Consider the following 14,359-nt stretch of genomic DNA (forward strand, 5'->3'; position numbering starts at 1 on the left):
ATAGCTCGTAGCAATGGAGCATGGTAGTATCCAAGAGCTATTCACATGTTTTGCATCATACACATAGCATCCAACTTCTTGAGGAGGTTTAAGGCACCGCATATGCAGAAGCTGATCGTCAACATAAATGAATAAATTACAATATTTTTATTATTATGTGGTGATGTTGATAATAACAACATTGTTTATTATCTGAGTTATGTTGTTCTCTTGTGGTAGGCTATTCTAGAATGGTGCATGAATTCAACATGCGTTACCAAAGATTATGTGAGCGGGGTGAGGCTTAAAAGCTCTGGCTCGACAATATCCCTCGGTCGCAATATGCTTTGGCGTATGATGAGGGACATCGCTGGGGCCACATGATCACCAACCTAGTAGAGTGCATTAACGGAGTTTGGAAAGGGCACGCAATCTACCAAACACATCCCTTTTTAAGGCAACTTTTTACAGGCTAAATGAGTTGTTCACTAGGAAGAGGTCTAAGGTTGAGGCTCGTATAAGTGCAGGACATGCATTCTCTGAATATGCAACTAAGAAAATTCAGTCAAATCAGCATGCAGTGGGAAGCATCCAAGTTAACTTATTTGACCAGCAGAACGAGGTCTTTGAGGTGCGTGAGATGTCTAGCGGCATAGAGTTTGCGATGAATCTTCGTCATCGTCATTGTGACTATGGTGAGTTTTAGGTGGATCGAATTACTTGTCGCCATGTCCTCGCTTGTTGTACGAACCAGCGCCTTGATTGGAAACAATATGTGCATGAGGTATATAGGATGGAAGAGATCTGAAAGTTATACAGAACTCAATTCAGGCCGCCAGGAAATCCAACAACATGGCCGATGCATCAAGGACCAAGACTAATACCCAATCCCCACCTCAAGCGAGTAACCAAAGGTTGCCCTAAAAAAACTCGCTTCTTAAATGAAATGGATATGCGTGACATGCATGGTCCTAGGCGTTGCAGACTTTGTGGAAGTGAGGGTCATAGCCGAAGTAGATGCCCACACCGTGCTGGATCTAATACTAGTGGCTCGGCTCCAAATCCTTAGTTGTCATATTAGGGGTACTGGAATAACTCAGTTGTATCGAATGCTTTAATTGTGTTAGTTGTATTCTTCATCCTTTTGTTTAGTGTTGTATCAAGTGTTAAATCATGTTATTGTAACTTTTCTAGAATTAATTTCAAAGGTCACATTGAAAACAGGTCTGAGAATAATAGAAAGTCATCTATGAAAACAACACAACTCGTACAAACTTATATTGTACAAATCTACTAACTAAACTGCATAATAACTCATTTAAAGATATTTTTCTTCATGTTTTGAGCCACCTTGGAACATCCTCTTTTGAGCCTTTTCTTAGCTTGATCTCTGAAGGACTCCATTTATTTTGACTTTTACGAATCGGGTCAACCCTAAGATTGTAGCCCTTGCCACGAACCGCTTGATTGGAGCTGTCATCTGTTGCACCTGCATGATAACTATAATAAATAAGAATAGTCCTACACAACATAGAACAATACGAAATACAATTTTACTTAGACGACAATACTAGTAAATAACTTACCCGCACCAGGCTCGTCAACCTCATCCTCACCCGCACTAGGCTCATCAACCTCATCCTCACCTGCACCAGGTTCATTAACCTCATCCCCACCTACACTAGGCTCATCGTCTTCCTCCTCGACATCCTCGGGCATACGAATACCTCTTGGGGATTGGCGACATCCAATTCCTCTATGGACACTCCTAATCGAATCAACAGAATGTTGTGGCATAGAATGTTCCGAAAACGACTGCGGCTGATGCCTCAAAGCTAAAGACAAACGACCAGGAACAATTTGAACAGCTGAAAAATTCTCATATCGTGCCTCTTAGGCAACTGGTGTATGGTCTTGAGTAGAGAATAAATCATTGACCCACTAAAAATAATAAGTCTTTTTCTTTAAAAACTTAATAAAAAAATTAAAGTAAAATTAAAATTATTAAAAATATATATTAACAACAACGACAATTCTATTTTTAATAAATATTTAAAATAAAACTAAAATTACTAACAAAATATGCTAACAATTTTATTAATAATTCTGGTTTTTAAATAAAAATTTAAAAAATACATAAACTACTATAAAATATATAGAACTATACACGAACAACTAACATTAATATTACACTAACTAACAAGATTATTAAACAATTGTAACTTAGAATTAGCAACTACTACTCTAAATAACATTAATCAACTAGAAAATAGCATTAATAAATTATATATTTTCAGCATACAATATTATAAAATTATTCGAATAATTAACTAATAATAATGTTAACTAAACTACTTACTTGTATTGTACAATGTTAGTTGTATTATCCTTTTTGCAAGGTAAATATTGTACCCAGGAATGAGTGTATAAACTTAGGAGATAATGTTGGCTGGAGTGTGTGTTCGGTGCTTTGAAGTTGTGAAAATGAAAGGTTTGAAGTTCTGATATGAAGAAGGAGAAATAAGGAGTGAAAGTGTGAAACCGTGAAAGGAGTGTTGCTCACAGGTAAAAAAACAGTTGGGTCACGGGTGAATGGGTTAAAAAAAGAGTGCCACGTGTTGACTCTCTAGACAATTCGGCAGTGTCGAATTGACCAACACGTCAGTGCCATTTTCCAAGAAAACGGCATCGCCGAATTGGCACCGTTTTCCAGCGCTTCCCACAACGGCGTATTACATATGGATTGGGTCATTTATTTTGATTACACACATTGAAGCCCAATATTTAAAAAAAAAGTTCGTTTTTCTTCTTCATTCACCATCAATAACTTAATTGAAGAAAGAATTAAGAAGGCAAAGAGATAGACAAAGTGAATTCTTCATAATATTATTATCATCATGGATCATGTAACACCCTAATTATCCCAAGCCTTACCTCATGCCGTAAAGCAAAGGTTAATCAAGGGTTACGACAATTCTACAGTTCATACTTAAATATATATAGAAGGAATAATAATTCTAGAAGCCCGATGAAGAAAATAAGCTCAAAAATAGGATTTGAAAAGTGCAAAACGTACTTACGAAGCTACTAACTTAATGCACAAGATATAGATATAATATAACAAAATATAAGAGTGTAATAGCATAAGAATCTAGCCACGGCTCACGGAGTTTAAGCCGGCTAGTAATATACAGATAATACATAAATCTGAAGATTTAAAACAACTTATACAAGTTTTTCCTCTCTCTGTAAGCCTCTAGGCAAAGTAAAAACCAAAGTGAGAGTACAAATCAAAATAACCAAAATGACCACAAAATAGAATAAGATCCTCCGCTCTGCTACCATCAAACAACTCACTGAGGTGGGTTGTGACCTGCATCTGAAAAATAACAACAACGTATAGAATGAGAACCAGAGATTCTCAGTATGGTAACAGTACCCAGTAATGTAAGATGTAAGACCCCGGGATGCCAGAGGCAATCCTAGAGCTTCATACCAAACAGATATCCAAACTTAAACGAAATAAATAACTTAAACTGTAAATAATAAACAAGGTATCTAATCTTAGGGGATTTCTAACTACAACTAGTCACCGCTGTCCCACAGCCTTCACCAACCTACCATCCGTGCGATCCCATCACCATCGCCTACCTAACCTCCTCATCACCAGACAAACACAGATAATGCAAGCAAAGAAAACACAAGTAGTAGTCATATATATAACAAGTAATTCGATCAATAAGCAAGTAGGCATATTATACAATTAAGCAAACTCAAGTAATCAAAGCAGGCAAACATATAGAAGATGCATATGATAAATGTCTATCCTATTGGCTGTGATTTCACATGTCGGTTATTGTGCCAAACCCGACAGAAAATCTGGACGGCAACTCCCAGATTAGTCTCTCTGTTGCGCATACTCAGGAGGAACAATTCTGAGGGATAAGTGCCCTACCACCTTCTCCTTTCAGAGGGAAACATTCCGAGGGAGAGTGCCCTACCACCTTCCTCTGGATGCCGCATCATTCTGTGGGTTAGTGCCCTACCACCTTGCAACTAGAGAGAAACCCATACTCAGGAGGAATAATTCCGAGGGATGAGTGCCCTACCACCTTCTCCTTTCAGAGTGAAATGTTCTGAGGGAGAGTGCCCTACCACCGTCCTCTCGAGCAATCAATATGAGTGAGAAGCTCAGCTTCAAGCCTCACATCCGAACGTAGGCGGGAGACTGCCACAACCCCTATGACGGATAACAATGCATATCATAATCACGTATTCAATCTCAGAGGCCACTCCTCATAGCACACTTCCACTCATACCCATTTCATCAACCATAACCATTCATAATTTTCATTCCGAACTCATTAGTTCCTCAGTTTCTCAATTCGTTGTCAGTAATCACCAAGTTCACTACTCTTCCTTCTCTCTCAACCAAACTCATTCTCAATACACCAGAAACCTAAACCTCCGTTCTCTAACTTTTCAAGGTAATACCCAAATTAAATCTCCTAGGACCTTTTCCATGTTTTGGTACCCAAAAATAAGCCAAAGAGTCTTAAAATGGTGTCACAAAAGCTTACAAGCTTGTTGGGAATGTGAAATAGTTGAAAACAAAGTTTAAGTTTGAGAAACAGGGCGTGTGCGTGCACATGCCCAAAAGGATTTTTAAAAAGTGTGCGTACGCATAGGGGTGTGCGTACGCACAGGTACCGATTTTCACAATTTTGTTCACTCGCACAAGGCGTGCTAGCGCCCCCAACAGACTAACATTCCCAACGTGTGCGTGCGCACAGGGTTGTGCGTGTGCACAGGTTGTAAAACTTCATTGGATATGTACGCGCACAGGTCGTGCTAGCGCTCTCACCAGCAGGCCTTTCCCCACTTGTGCGTACGCACAAGGCTGTGCGTGCGCACATGTTTAAAAGTTTACAGAGTTGTGCGTGTGCACATATCAGAAATCACAAAATTCTGCAACTTTGCAGAATTTCAGATTTTGACACCAAACTTTGAATGATCATAACTTCCTCTACAAAAATCTAAATTTTACAAACTTTATATCAATTTGAAGAGTTTTCAATGAACTTCAATTATAAACAAATTTCAACAAATTTGGAAAACTGAGGTACAAGTTATGATCCGTCAAAATTCACTAAAAACTAAGTTTTACCAAAATCTCAAAACCTCATTTTTCCACAACTCTCAAATCAAGACCAACTCACACCCATTCTTAACTATACCAAAACAACCCAACATTCATACCAATAACACCCAACCATTTTATCAATCACACCACTTTCTCAGTCATTAAACCATTTAATACTATCCTCACTCCGACTCTAAATTCCACCTAAAACCACATCCAAATTCCTCAACCTCCATTTAATATCAACACCAATCACAAGATTCAAAACACCAAAATCATCATCATTATATATCATCACACATCATAATCTTTATTCAACCACATCCAAAATCATCATAAAGACTCATAACTCTACTCGTTCACCCATAACATTCTCATTAATCATCATTAATTAATCATCAACCATATCAACAAACCCTCATCAACAACAACGAATCTCACATTCATCATCAACCTTCATAATCATTAAAATGCCAACGATCATCATCAAATCATATAATCGTTATCATTATTATTCCAATTCCCTCCACGCACACAACACCACTACAATATCAATTAATCCACTTCAACAACACCAATTATCAATTTTCTCATCAACATCATAATCAAACTCTAACATACCAAACTCATAAAATCTTCATCACAGTTCACATGGCACATACATAATTCAATCTTATCTTAAGGTCAACTAGCCTAAGTGTCCATTGATATTACATATTATATAGAGGAGAACGAAACCATACCTTGGCCGCTCCCCAAAATGCACAGCGCACCAAGATTAGAGTCCAACAAGCTTTCAACTCACCAACTAGCCACCAAAGCTCAACTAACATCATATATATATATATATATATATATATATATATATATATATATATATATATATATATATATATCAAAATCAAAATCTAAGGTACACAAAACAATTAAACACAAGAGTTTAGTGAAACCTTACCTTAACCAACAAGATTAAAGATAAAATCCAACAATTATCTACTACTAGAGATCACCTAAATAAGCAAAATCACAAAATCTACTCAAAATCATAACCCCAAAAATGCAGAACTCTAGGGCTAGAAACTGGAGATTGAGACGTGATTTCTTATCAGATTTGCTTATAGAATCGAAGAGCTCGACGAGAGCTTTGCGTGGCCGCAAACGGCTCATCAATCGGAGCTCCGTAGCTCAAGTTATGGTTCCCGAAAGGTGGATGTGAATAGTACCACCACCTCCTCTCTCTCAATCCGTGTGGCTCTCTTTGTGGAGGGTGAAAAATGGGCTGAGTTGCTCATTAACTCCTATATATATGTTGGACCTTGGACCCGGTCCAATCCGTTAGCGTTTTAGGTTCGTTTGGCCCACTTTGGGCCAAAACCTTTAAGGTTAGTGCCTGGTTTTCAACTCCAAATTATTTTTACCTTTTCAAAACAATAAATCAATTTTTCCAAAATATGCGGTGTTAGACAGACTAGAGCCGGTTCTGCCGGCTTAAGCGTCAGTATGCATTTTTACAGAAACTTTTCGAAAAATATATATTTTCCAACTCATTAAAATTCATTGAAGCCAAATTTCACCTTTATATTTTCAAATTAAAATTTTTAAATTTTGAATCTATTTTAGATACTAAAATTATTTTATTAAAATGGTTTTACCTGAAAAACTTCGGTTCTTACAGATCAAGATTAATAATTCTTCTCATTTTATTTGTGATAGTCATAAATTTCAAGATCTTTCATGTGAATGATAATTTTATAATGTATATTAAAAATTATATTAAATCTAACATATAATATCAAAACTTTAGGTTATAAAATTTGCAATTATCCATAAAAATAAAATTTTTACTGCAAAATTGATATGGCATGAAATTTGTAGTTGTACAAATTCGTTAACTATATTTTTAGTTTATATGTTGTCGTGCATGATTGTTTATTGCAAGATATATATAATTGTAATGTATTACAATATTTGCAGTATATATGATAAATGTTATATGAATTAAATGATCATAGCATGGCTTAAATGTTTCGTGAAATTACGCTAAGCTATCATGATTGTTTATCCTATTCGCATAGATAATTGACAATTAGGAATAATTGATTTTGTTTTTTAAAATCATATATTGACACTGTAAGAATCAAAGGCTATGTGTTACTCGTGTGCTGTGTTACTCGTGTACTGAAATTATTCTATTCCTTTAACTTGCTTAGTTTTTGGGAACAATAAAAGAAATTTTATACTGAAATTTTGAGATTTGTTAATTATTAAAGTGGTTAAATCTAAAAATTTTAGTTAATTCCATATTTATTATTTTGTATCAATTACATATAAAAAAAGATACTAAATAATAATTATTTATATATTAATTGAAATTTATTGTTATGAGATATTTAAGGATCACTCAAATATTGATTAGTTGATCTTATAATTAATGAATATGATTATTAGCATATATGCACTGTTATTAGTATTTAAATATCAGAAAAGTACGAGGAGCCAATGAAATATTTATATAATGTGTACAATGGAGGTTTAAGGAGTATTAGAGATATAATCATTAGTGTTACTTTTTTCCATCAGTTGAAACTTTTGGGATAAGTGGTATCATGACATGATATTAAGCTTTTGGGAAGATGTTTATTATCGTCCTAGCGGGATCCTTAAATATCTAAAGATATTAAATATTTTTAATTGGTGCATGTATCTTTACTAAATAAAATTAAATTTATTAGTATCATTGTGTTATTGTATATTGATATATCACTCAAAGAAGAATATTAATATACTTTGAATGTTTCTATGAATGCTCTTTGAATATGAATAATATGTTATCTTATGACTCAAAGTATTAATATTAAGTATGTGATAATTGTAGCAATTCTTCCTGTCGCATTGCATTCGCATGCTATGTCTGTTCCAATGTTTAATGGGCTGAATTTTTCTGATTGGTCTGAACAAGTCCAATTTCATCTTAGTGTCTTAGATCTTGATTTGGCACTTCAAGTTCAGAAACCTGCTGCTATTACTGTTCTTAGTAGCAATGAAGAAAAAGCTCATTATAAACCTTGGGAAAGGTCAAACAGACTTAATCTTATGTTTATGCGGATGAGCATAGCAAACAGCATCAAGTCAGATCTTCCCAAATCTAATAATGCTTAAGAATTTATGAAACTTGTGGAAGAGCGCTCCCAAACTACTGATAAGTCTCTTGTTGGGACGTTAATGGGTATTTTGACCACCATAAAATTTGATGGTTCTCGTACTATGCATGAGCATGTCATTGAAATGACAAATAATACAGTAAGACTTAAGTTATTGGGAATGGAAGTGAATGAAAATTTTCTTGTGCAGTTTATTTTAAACTCATTACCATCTGAGTATGGTCCTTTCCAATGAACTATAATACTATGAAGGATAAATGGAATGTGCATGAGTTGCATAGTATGTTAGTTCAAGAGAAACCAGACGAGTTTTCGAATAGAGGGGGCAGGGACCATTTCGTCTTCCGTTAAAGTTGTCTGAGACCATTTTATTTTCTGTTAGAATTGATGGAGCAAAGAACTCAAATGACTGACGGAATTAATTGTTAGGAATCAATCGAGTAATTAATTTTAGTTGAGAACTGAAGTATCTGGTCCAAAATTTGTTGGGGACCAAAATGAGTAAATACTCTTATATAAATTTAAAGTAGGGATAAAAAAATTATATTCAAAGCCTTCTTTATTTTTATGTATAATTTTAGTAAATAAAAAATATTTACATCGTAATTTAATATAATATTTTGAAATAGAAGATTGTCATTACTTTTCACATTAGATTGATACTGCATAAATTTCAAATTTGCTTTATTATATGTACATATTAATTAAAATATACTTTACTATCTCATTTTATACCTTTTAAAATTATGCGATTGTACTATAAAAATGATATTAGTTTTCATAATCTATATAAATCTTTTTACTATTTTATTTGTCATTTGAATATTATCCCTTAAAAAAAATAGTTATTTAAAGTGAAACACTACATAAAGAGAGGTAGAAAATATTTGAATTTTTCTTCTAGTTTGTATTTTAATCATCACTTGATATTATTCAAATCCCTTTCTCTCTCTACAAACTCCATTTTGTTATTAAATACTTTTTTAAGTCTAAATATTTTTAATTTTTTTCATAATAATTATTTTTTAAAATTATTTAATACATAAAATGTCATTCATCTATTCTAAAAATTAAAATTAAATAATATTATTTTTTTTATAATAAGTATTTTTTTTAAATTAGCTAATGCACAAAAAATCATATCTTTTATTTATCCTAAAAATTAAAGTTAAATGATATTCTTTTAGCAAAATTAAAATAAAATACAAAAATAAACATAAAGATTTTAAAAAAGATAGAGGGGCTCCAGAAAAAAGGTAATATCAATACACAAAAATTAGGTAAAAACGGCAGTTTTTGAGTAGTTACGATGGTTTGAACCGTTATTATTATTAGAAACAGTAGTTTCAAAAACATATGTAATTTTGGGTGTCATTCTGGTTATTACAGCGATTTTCAGAAAATCGCCACAATTTTTTAGAATAAAACGGCAGTTCAAATTGTCTTATTTTCAGGGTGAAAATGGCGTTTTTAGTTAGTTAAAACGGCGTTTATGAATCACAATTTTTATCCTGACAGAATGACATTTTGATTAGTTAAAATGGCATTTGAAATCGTCGTTTTTTATTGGGTTAAAATGACATTTTTAATTGATTAAAATGACGTTTTTGAACCGTCATTTTTATCTTGATAGTGATATTTTTATTTGTTAAAATGACATTTAAAACTATCGTTTAACCAGATTAAAATGACGTTTCATATTATTTAAAATGGCAGTTATAAACTGTCTTTTTTATTGGATAAAAGTAATATTTTTTTATCGTTTATAAAAACAATTTTTACCGTTATTTTTATTGCGTTAAACAAATAATTTTTTGATTTATTTTTTTTAATTTCAAGAATAAAAAGTATATTTTAATTTATTGATTAATATATCAGTATTAGTTTATACAGTAGTCTTCAGCAAACCGTAAAATGCATAAACTTCAATAGTAATTTTGGGGTATACATAAATACTGATCCATTATTTCGTTTTATATGTTGTTACATCAATAAAAAGTTTATCATTGTCAAGCTTTTTTAATGATATCACAACAAATATTACATCATGAAAATACACGTGCATTCCTATATTCTTTCAATTATTATTTTAGGTAATCATTATGGTGTCTAAAAATAATGTTTAACTTTAAAAAAGATAAAAAAAATTAATATATAATTTTAAAATACAAAAATAAATAATTTTTAAGTATTTAAAATTTATAAAAAAATAAGTTAATAAATAAAAATTATACGCTAAATAATAGCACCTATCAAAGAAGAAAAAATATAGGTAGACAATAAAAATATTAAATAATGTAAATAATAGATATATCAGATGTTCATTTCATTAAGTATATAGATAATTATTTTAATATTAAAATTTAGGTGAATAATTTAAAAGTGTAGTATATTTTTATTTATTTAATAGTTGTTCATGATGTTAAAAAAAATTATTAGTTAGGTAGCATAATCCATAATAGAATTCACCCTTATTTTAAACTGTTGAAGTAAATTTTTTCATAGTTTCACAATGCATGCAACGACAACTAGAACAACAACCGCAATTCAAAACCATGATTACGTGTGTTTATCTTGACCTAATGATTTCACCTTTCATGGCAAGTGTTAAGGCACTTAGGTTTCCCTCATTCTCCACATGAACACCAGGCATAACCACAGCTCTACTCCCAACAAACCCATCTTCACCAATCTTAATTTCTCCGAACTTTACTATTCCACCTTCATCACCTTCATATATGTGTCCAAATAGCAATGCTTCTCTTCCCACACAACCCCCTCCCTCAATCTTTACCATTTCAGGGTTCAACAAAGATCCCATGCTACTATCTATATAAGCACCATCATCCATTATGTCAATGCTTGCACCCATCATCTTCATCCAAACCATAAATAAAAATGAACCACTTGTCATGTCCATGAAATAATCTCCAATCAATGTTCTTATGGCTTGCCATGTGCTATCCATGATGATCCTTATGCTCCATAGAGGTATTGTTTCACCAACTTTCCTTCTTCCAACAAGAATCCATTTGGCTATAACACAAGCCAATGCAGCCATAACACCTGAGAGAATCCAAAATATTGGAAGCATCCAATGCAGTGGGAATCCATTGGCATTCTTTAAGTATACAATACAACACAAGGGAGCATAAATAGATAAACCAATCACAGCATGAGGTAAAACTGTTTGAAGAAAAGGTTGAATGAAGAGTGCTGAGAAAGTTTGATACCAAGTTCTTGTCAATGTTACTTTTTGTGGCTGCTTTTTAGGCAATGATGCTGCTGCCGCCATTGGACAACATGATAAGTCAACCTTAACCACGGATTGCTCAATAAGGTTCCTCCAAGATTCTGGGAGCGGTCGCTTGTTGCGAACATACTGGCAAATCTCATAGATCAATGAACGACCATGATCCATTGAAGCACTTTGAGAGTTAGAAGTAGCAGGAATAACATCTAACTCATGGCTTTTGAGATAAGGATTGAACTCACACATGTCTGATTCTTCCTTAGAAAGATTCTCAGTGATATTGATCTCTCCAACATCAATGTAAGGGAAGTCATTTTCGTCCCATGGTCTTGTGCAATCCAAAGCAACATCACGTGTGGCTTCATCATCCGGCACCGGTCGAACTTGGATTTGGAAAACATAATGAACTCCACCTGGTGAACTCACGCGGTTCTTGAAATCATCCGCAAGGAAAAGAAGAGGGCGTTTATCATTTTCATCCCTTGGAATAGCACCTGTTTCTGGTGGAAGAATCCCAATTGGCTTAACCATACCTGTGTTCTCACCAATGCTTTTGTCATAGGGTCTTAACTTGAACTTCACATACATTTCTTGTCCATCATTGAAGCGCAAGAGCCTGCAAATGTTGGAGTAGTAATGCAATTCAGCATATGAGTTAGCATTTCTAAGAGAATTCCACACTGCTTCACGAAGATGTGGGAATTTCTTAACTAGTTCCTCTCTTGCAGCAAGTCCACACACAAACCAACTTGCAAAATCAGCCAAAGTTCTTGCATAAAATGCCTTGCCTGTCTTCAATGTAAGATCAAAGAGAGCATTGTTAGAAGCAGGTTCATCAGAGAGTATCTTCAGAGATGCACCACGTGCATCAATTCTTGCATCATCATCAGCACTCAAGCTATTGCTATGTCGGATCAAGATAGGGTAGCTCTTTCCAGGGTGGAAAATCTTGTGCATTGGAATTCCATCAATTTTGTCATACATTTTTAGGTACCCTTTTCCACTAACTCCAATTCTGTGGAAATATCTTGCCTTAGCATTCATGGTTGTGGTGGCTAAATTTGCAGACAAGTTACTTACTACTTTCTTGTAAGCCATGTCCATCTCTTCTATTCGTTCATCTAAACCACTTGTGGGTTTTTTGGTAATAACCCTTGTTTGAGATCCAATGTACATGCTACCTTCATGGAGTATGGAATTCATTGGAGCAATTGAAAGTGCTCCTAGAATGACATTCTTTTCAACATGAGAACCAGGGAGAATAATGCTTTGACTTCCAACAACTGAGTTGTCTTGAACCTCTATTTTTCCACAAGTGTATCCGTTTGAGTAATGGAAACCGGTGATTATTCTGCTAAAATCACCAAGATGAACACCATTACCAATTGCCATGAGCTCTGGGTTTGAAACTGGGTTGATGGCTCTTATAGAACAATGCTTGCCAATTTTTGCACCTAAGAGGCGCAAATATACACAAAAAGCTTCTGTTCCTGTGAGGAGTTTTGCAAATCTAAGGTGGCAGGAAAGACTCAATTGATTTCGAAGCCATGTTTTAAAGTGGTTTTGCTTTTGACCATGAAGAAGACGAATGAAGAAGCATGTGAGAATGCTGAGAATGAGACCATGAAGCAAGTAAGCACATGCCAGTGAAATGGTGAATACAATGGCACTTGATGGGAATTCAGAAAGCATGGTGGCATAAGCAATAATAGTGAAAGGAATCCAGTGGAAAGCCCCACTTATGCACATGAATGAAAAGTGTTGTAATGATGTTGGTTTTTGGAAGAGCCTTGTGTAGAGAAAGTATGTAATGGCTGCAGCAAGAGCGCTTACAAAGCCAACAACATAGATCCCCATCAATTGGTAGATAGCACTAGCTTCATTTTTGTCTGTAGTAATTAGCATTGTTGCACTCTGAGGGAAAAAAACAAAAGAAATAAAAAGGTTATATAATTTTTAAAACAAAAACTATATCATAATAAATTTTATAATATAATATTAATAGTATAATAAAAATTAATTCTGACAACTAGTATATATATTAAAATATTCTCTTAAGGAGAATTTTTTGATAAAAAGAATCTATTTTTTATTTGATTTTGGTAGATGAGTTAGATTTAAATTTAAACAAAATGTTCATAAATAAATACAAAAAGTAATATACTTATTAGCATTTAAACAAAGTTTGACTCATATAAATTCTACTTCATTAAAAATATTTTTTTTTGTTGAATAAAATTTTACAATTATTTATATAAAAATTAAAATTGTAAAAATTAAAATAAATCCAAGTATTTTTATAACAGTTTCTCTTAACATAGTTGAATATCAATTAATTTCATAATTTATAATTTTATTTTGAAAATTAAAAAATCTATAAAAAACATATAATATATAGATTATTTGATCTATATCATAAAAAATATATAAAAATAGAATAATGTTTTAATAAATAGCATTAATGACAAAGAAATAATAAAATATTTTTTTCTTAGAAAATAATTTATTAATAATATTAAATTTATTAATTAGGAGATAATATTAATAGAGATTATTATTTAAATTTATTATTAATATTAATTAGAAAATAATACTAATAGAAGTTATTGAAAAAAAGGAGACAATAAAAAAATTAAATTAAAAAATTTATAAAAATCAAAACTTAAAAAAAACAAGCTTGCGTGATAATAGAATAATATATAATAAGATGTTAATCTCTATTCGTGAAAAACATATGTATTATAAATTAGATAGATAAATGTAGCCCAGTGTCAGAATAAGTTGTTTTATGGATTGATGTAGTTTTGATCACAATGACAATGC

The 14,359-nt window shown here is 32.8% G+C and overlaps 2 protein-coding genes across 3 annotated transcripts; both read right to left on the reverse strand.

Moving 5' to 3' along the window:
* Positions 1-1,155: 1,155 nt before the first annotated feature.
* On the reverse strand, positions 1,156-2,488 carry LOC112735827 (uncharacterized). Of its 2 annotated transcripts, XM_072213372.1 has the most exons (3): positions 2,339-2,488; positions 1,566-1,814; positions 1,156-1,468 (listed from the first exon to the last, which is right to left on the reverse strand). In XM_072213372.1, exons 2-3 carry the CDS (start codon positions 1,774-1,776, stop codon positions 1,314-1,316), a joined length of 366 nt encoding a protein of 121 aa, XP_072069473.1. In that variant the 5' UTR covers positions 1,777-1,814; positions 2,339-2,488; the 3' UTR covers positions 1,156-1,313. The 2 variants fall into 2 exon arrangements, with proteins under 2 accessions (XP_072069473.1, XP_025641092.1); XM_025785307.3 differs by lacking the exon at positions 2,339-2,488 and having other exon boundaries at positions 1,566-1,944.
* Positions 2,489-10,732: 8,244 nt separating this feature from the next.
* On the reverse strand, positions 10,733-13,427 carry LOC112733088 (uncharacterized). Its single transcript, XM_025781955.3, has one exon. It carries the CDS (start codon positions 13,391-13,393, stop codon positions 10,853-10,855), a length of 2,541 nt encoding a protein of 846 aa, XP_025637740.3. The 5' UTR covers positions 13,394-13,427; the 3' UTR covers positions 10,733-10,852.
* Positions 13,428-14,359: the final 932 nt, after the last annotated feature.

This window comes from Arachis hypogaea, chromosome 13 (genome assembly GCF_003086295.3).
Source record: "Arachis hypogaea cultivar Tifrunner chromosome 13, arahy.Tifrunner.gnm2.J5K5, whole genome shotgun sequence".
Classification (NCBI taxonomy): domain Eukaryota; kingdom Viridiplantae; phylum Streptophyta; class Magnoliopsida; order Fabales; family Fabaceae; genus Arachis; species Arachis hypogaea.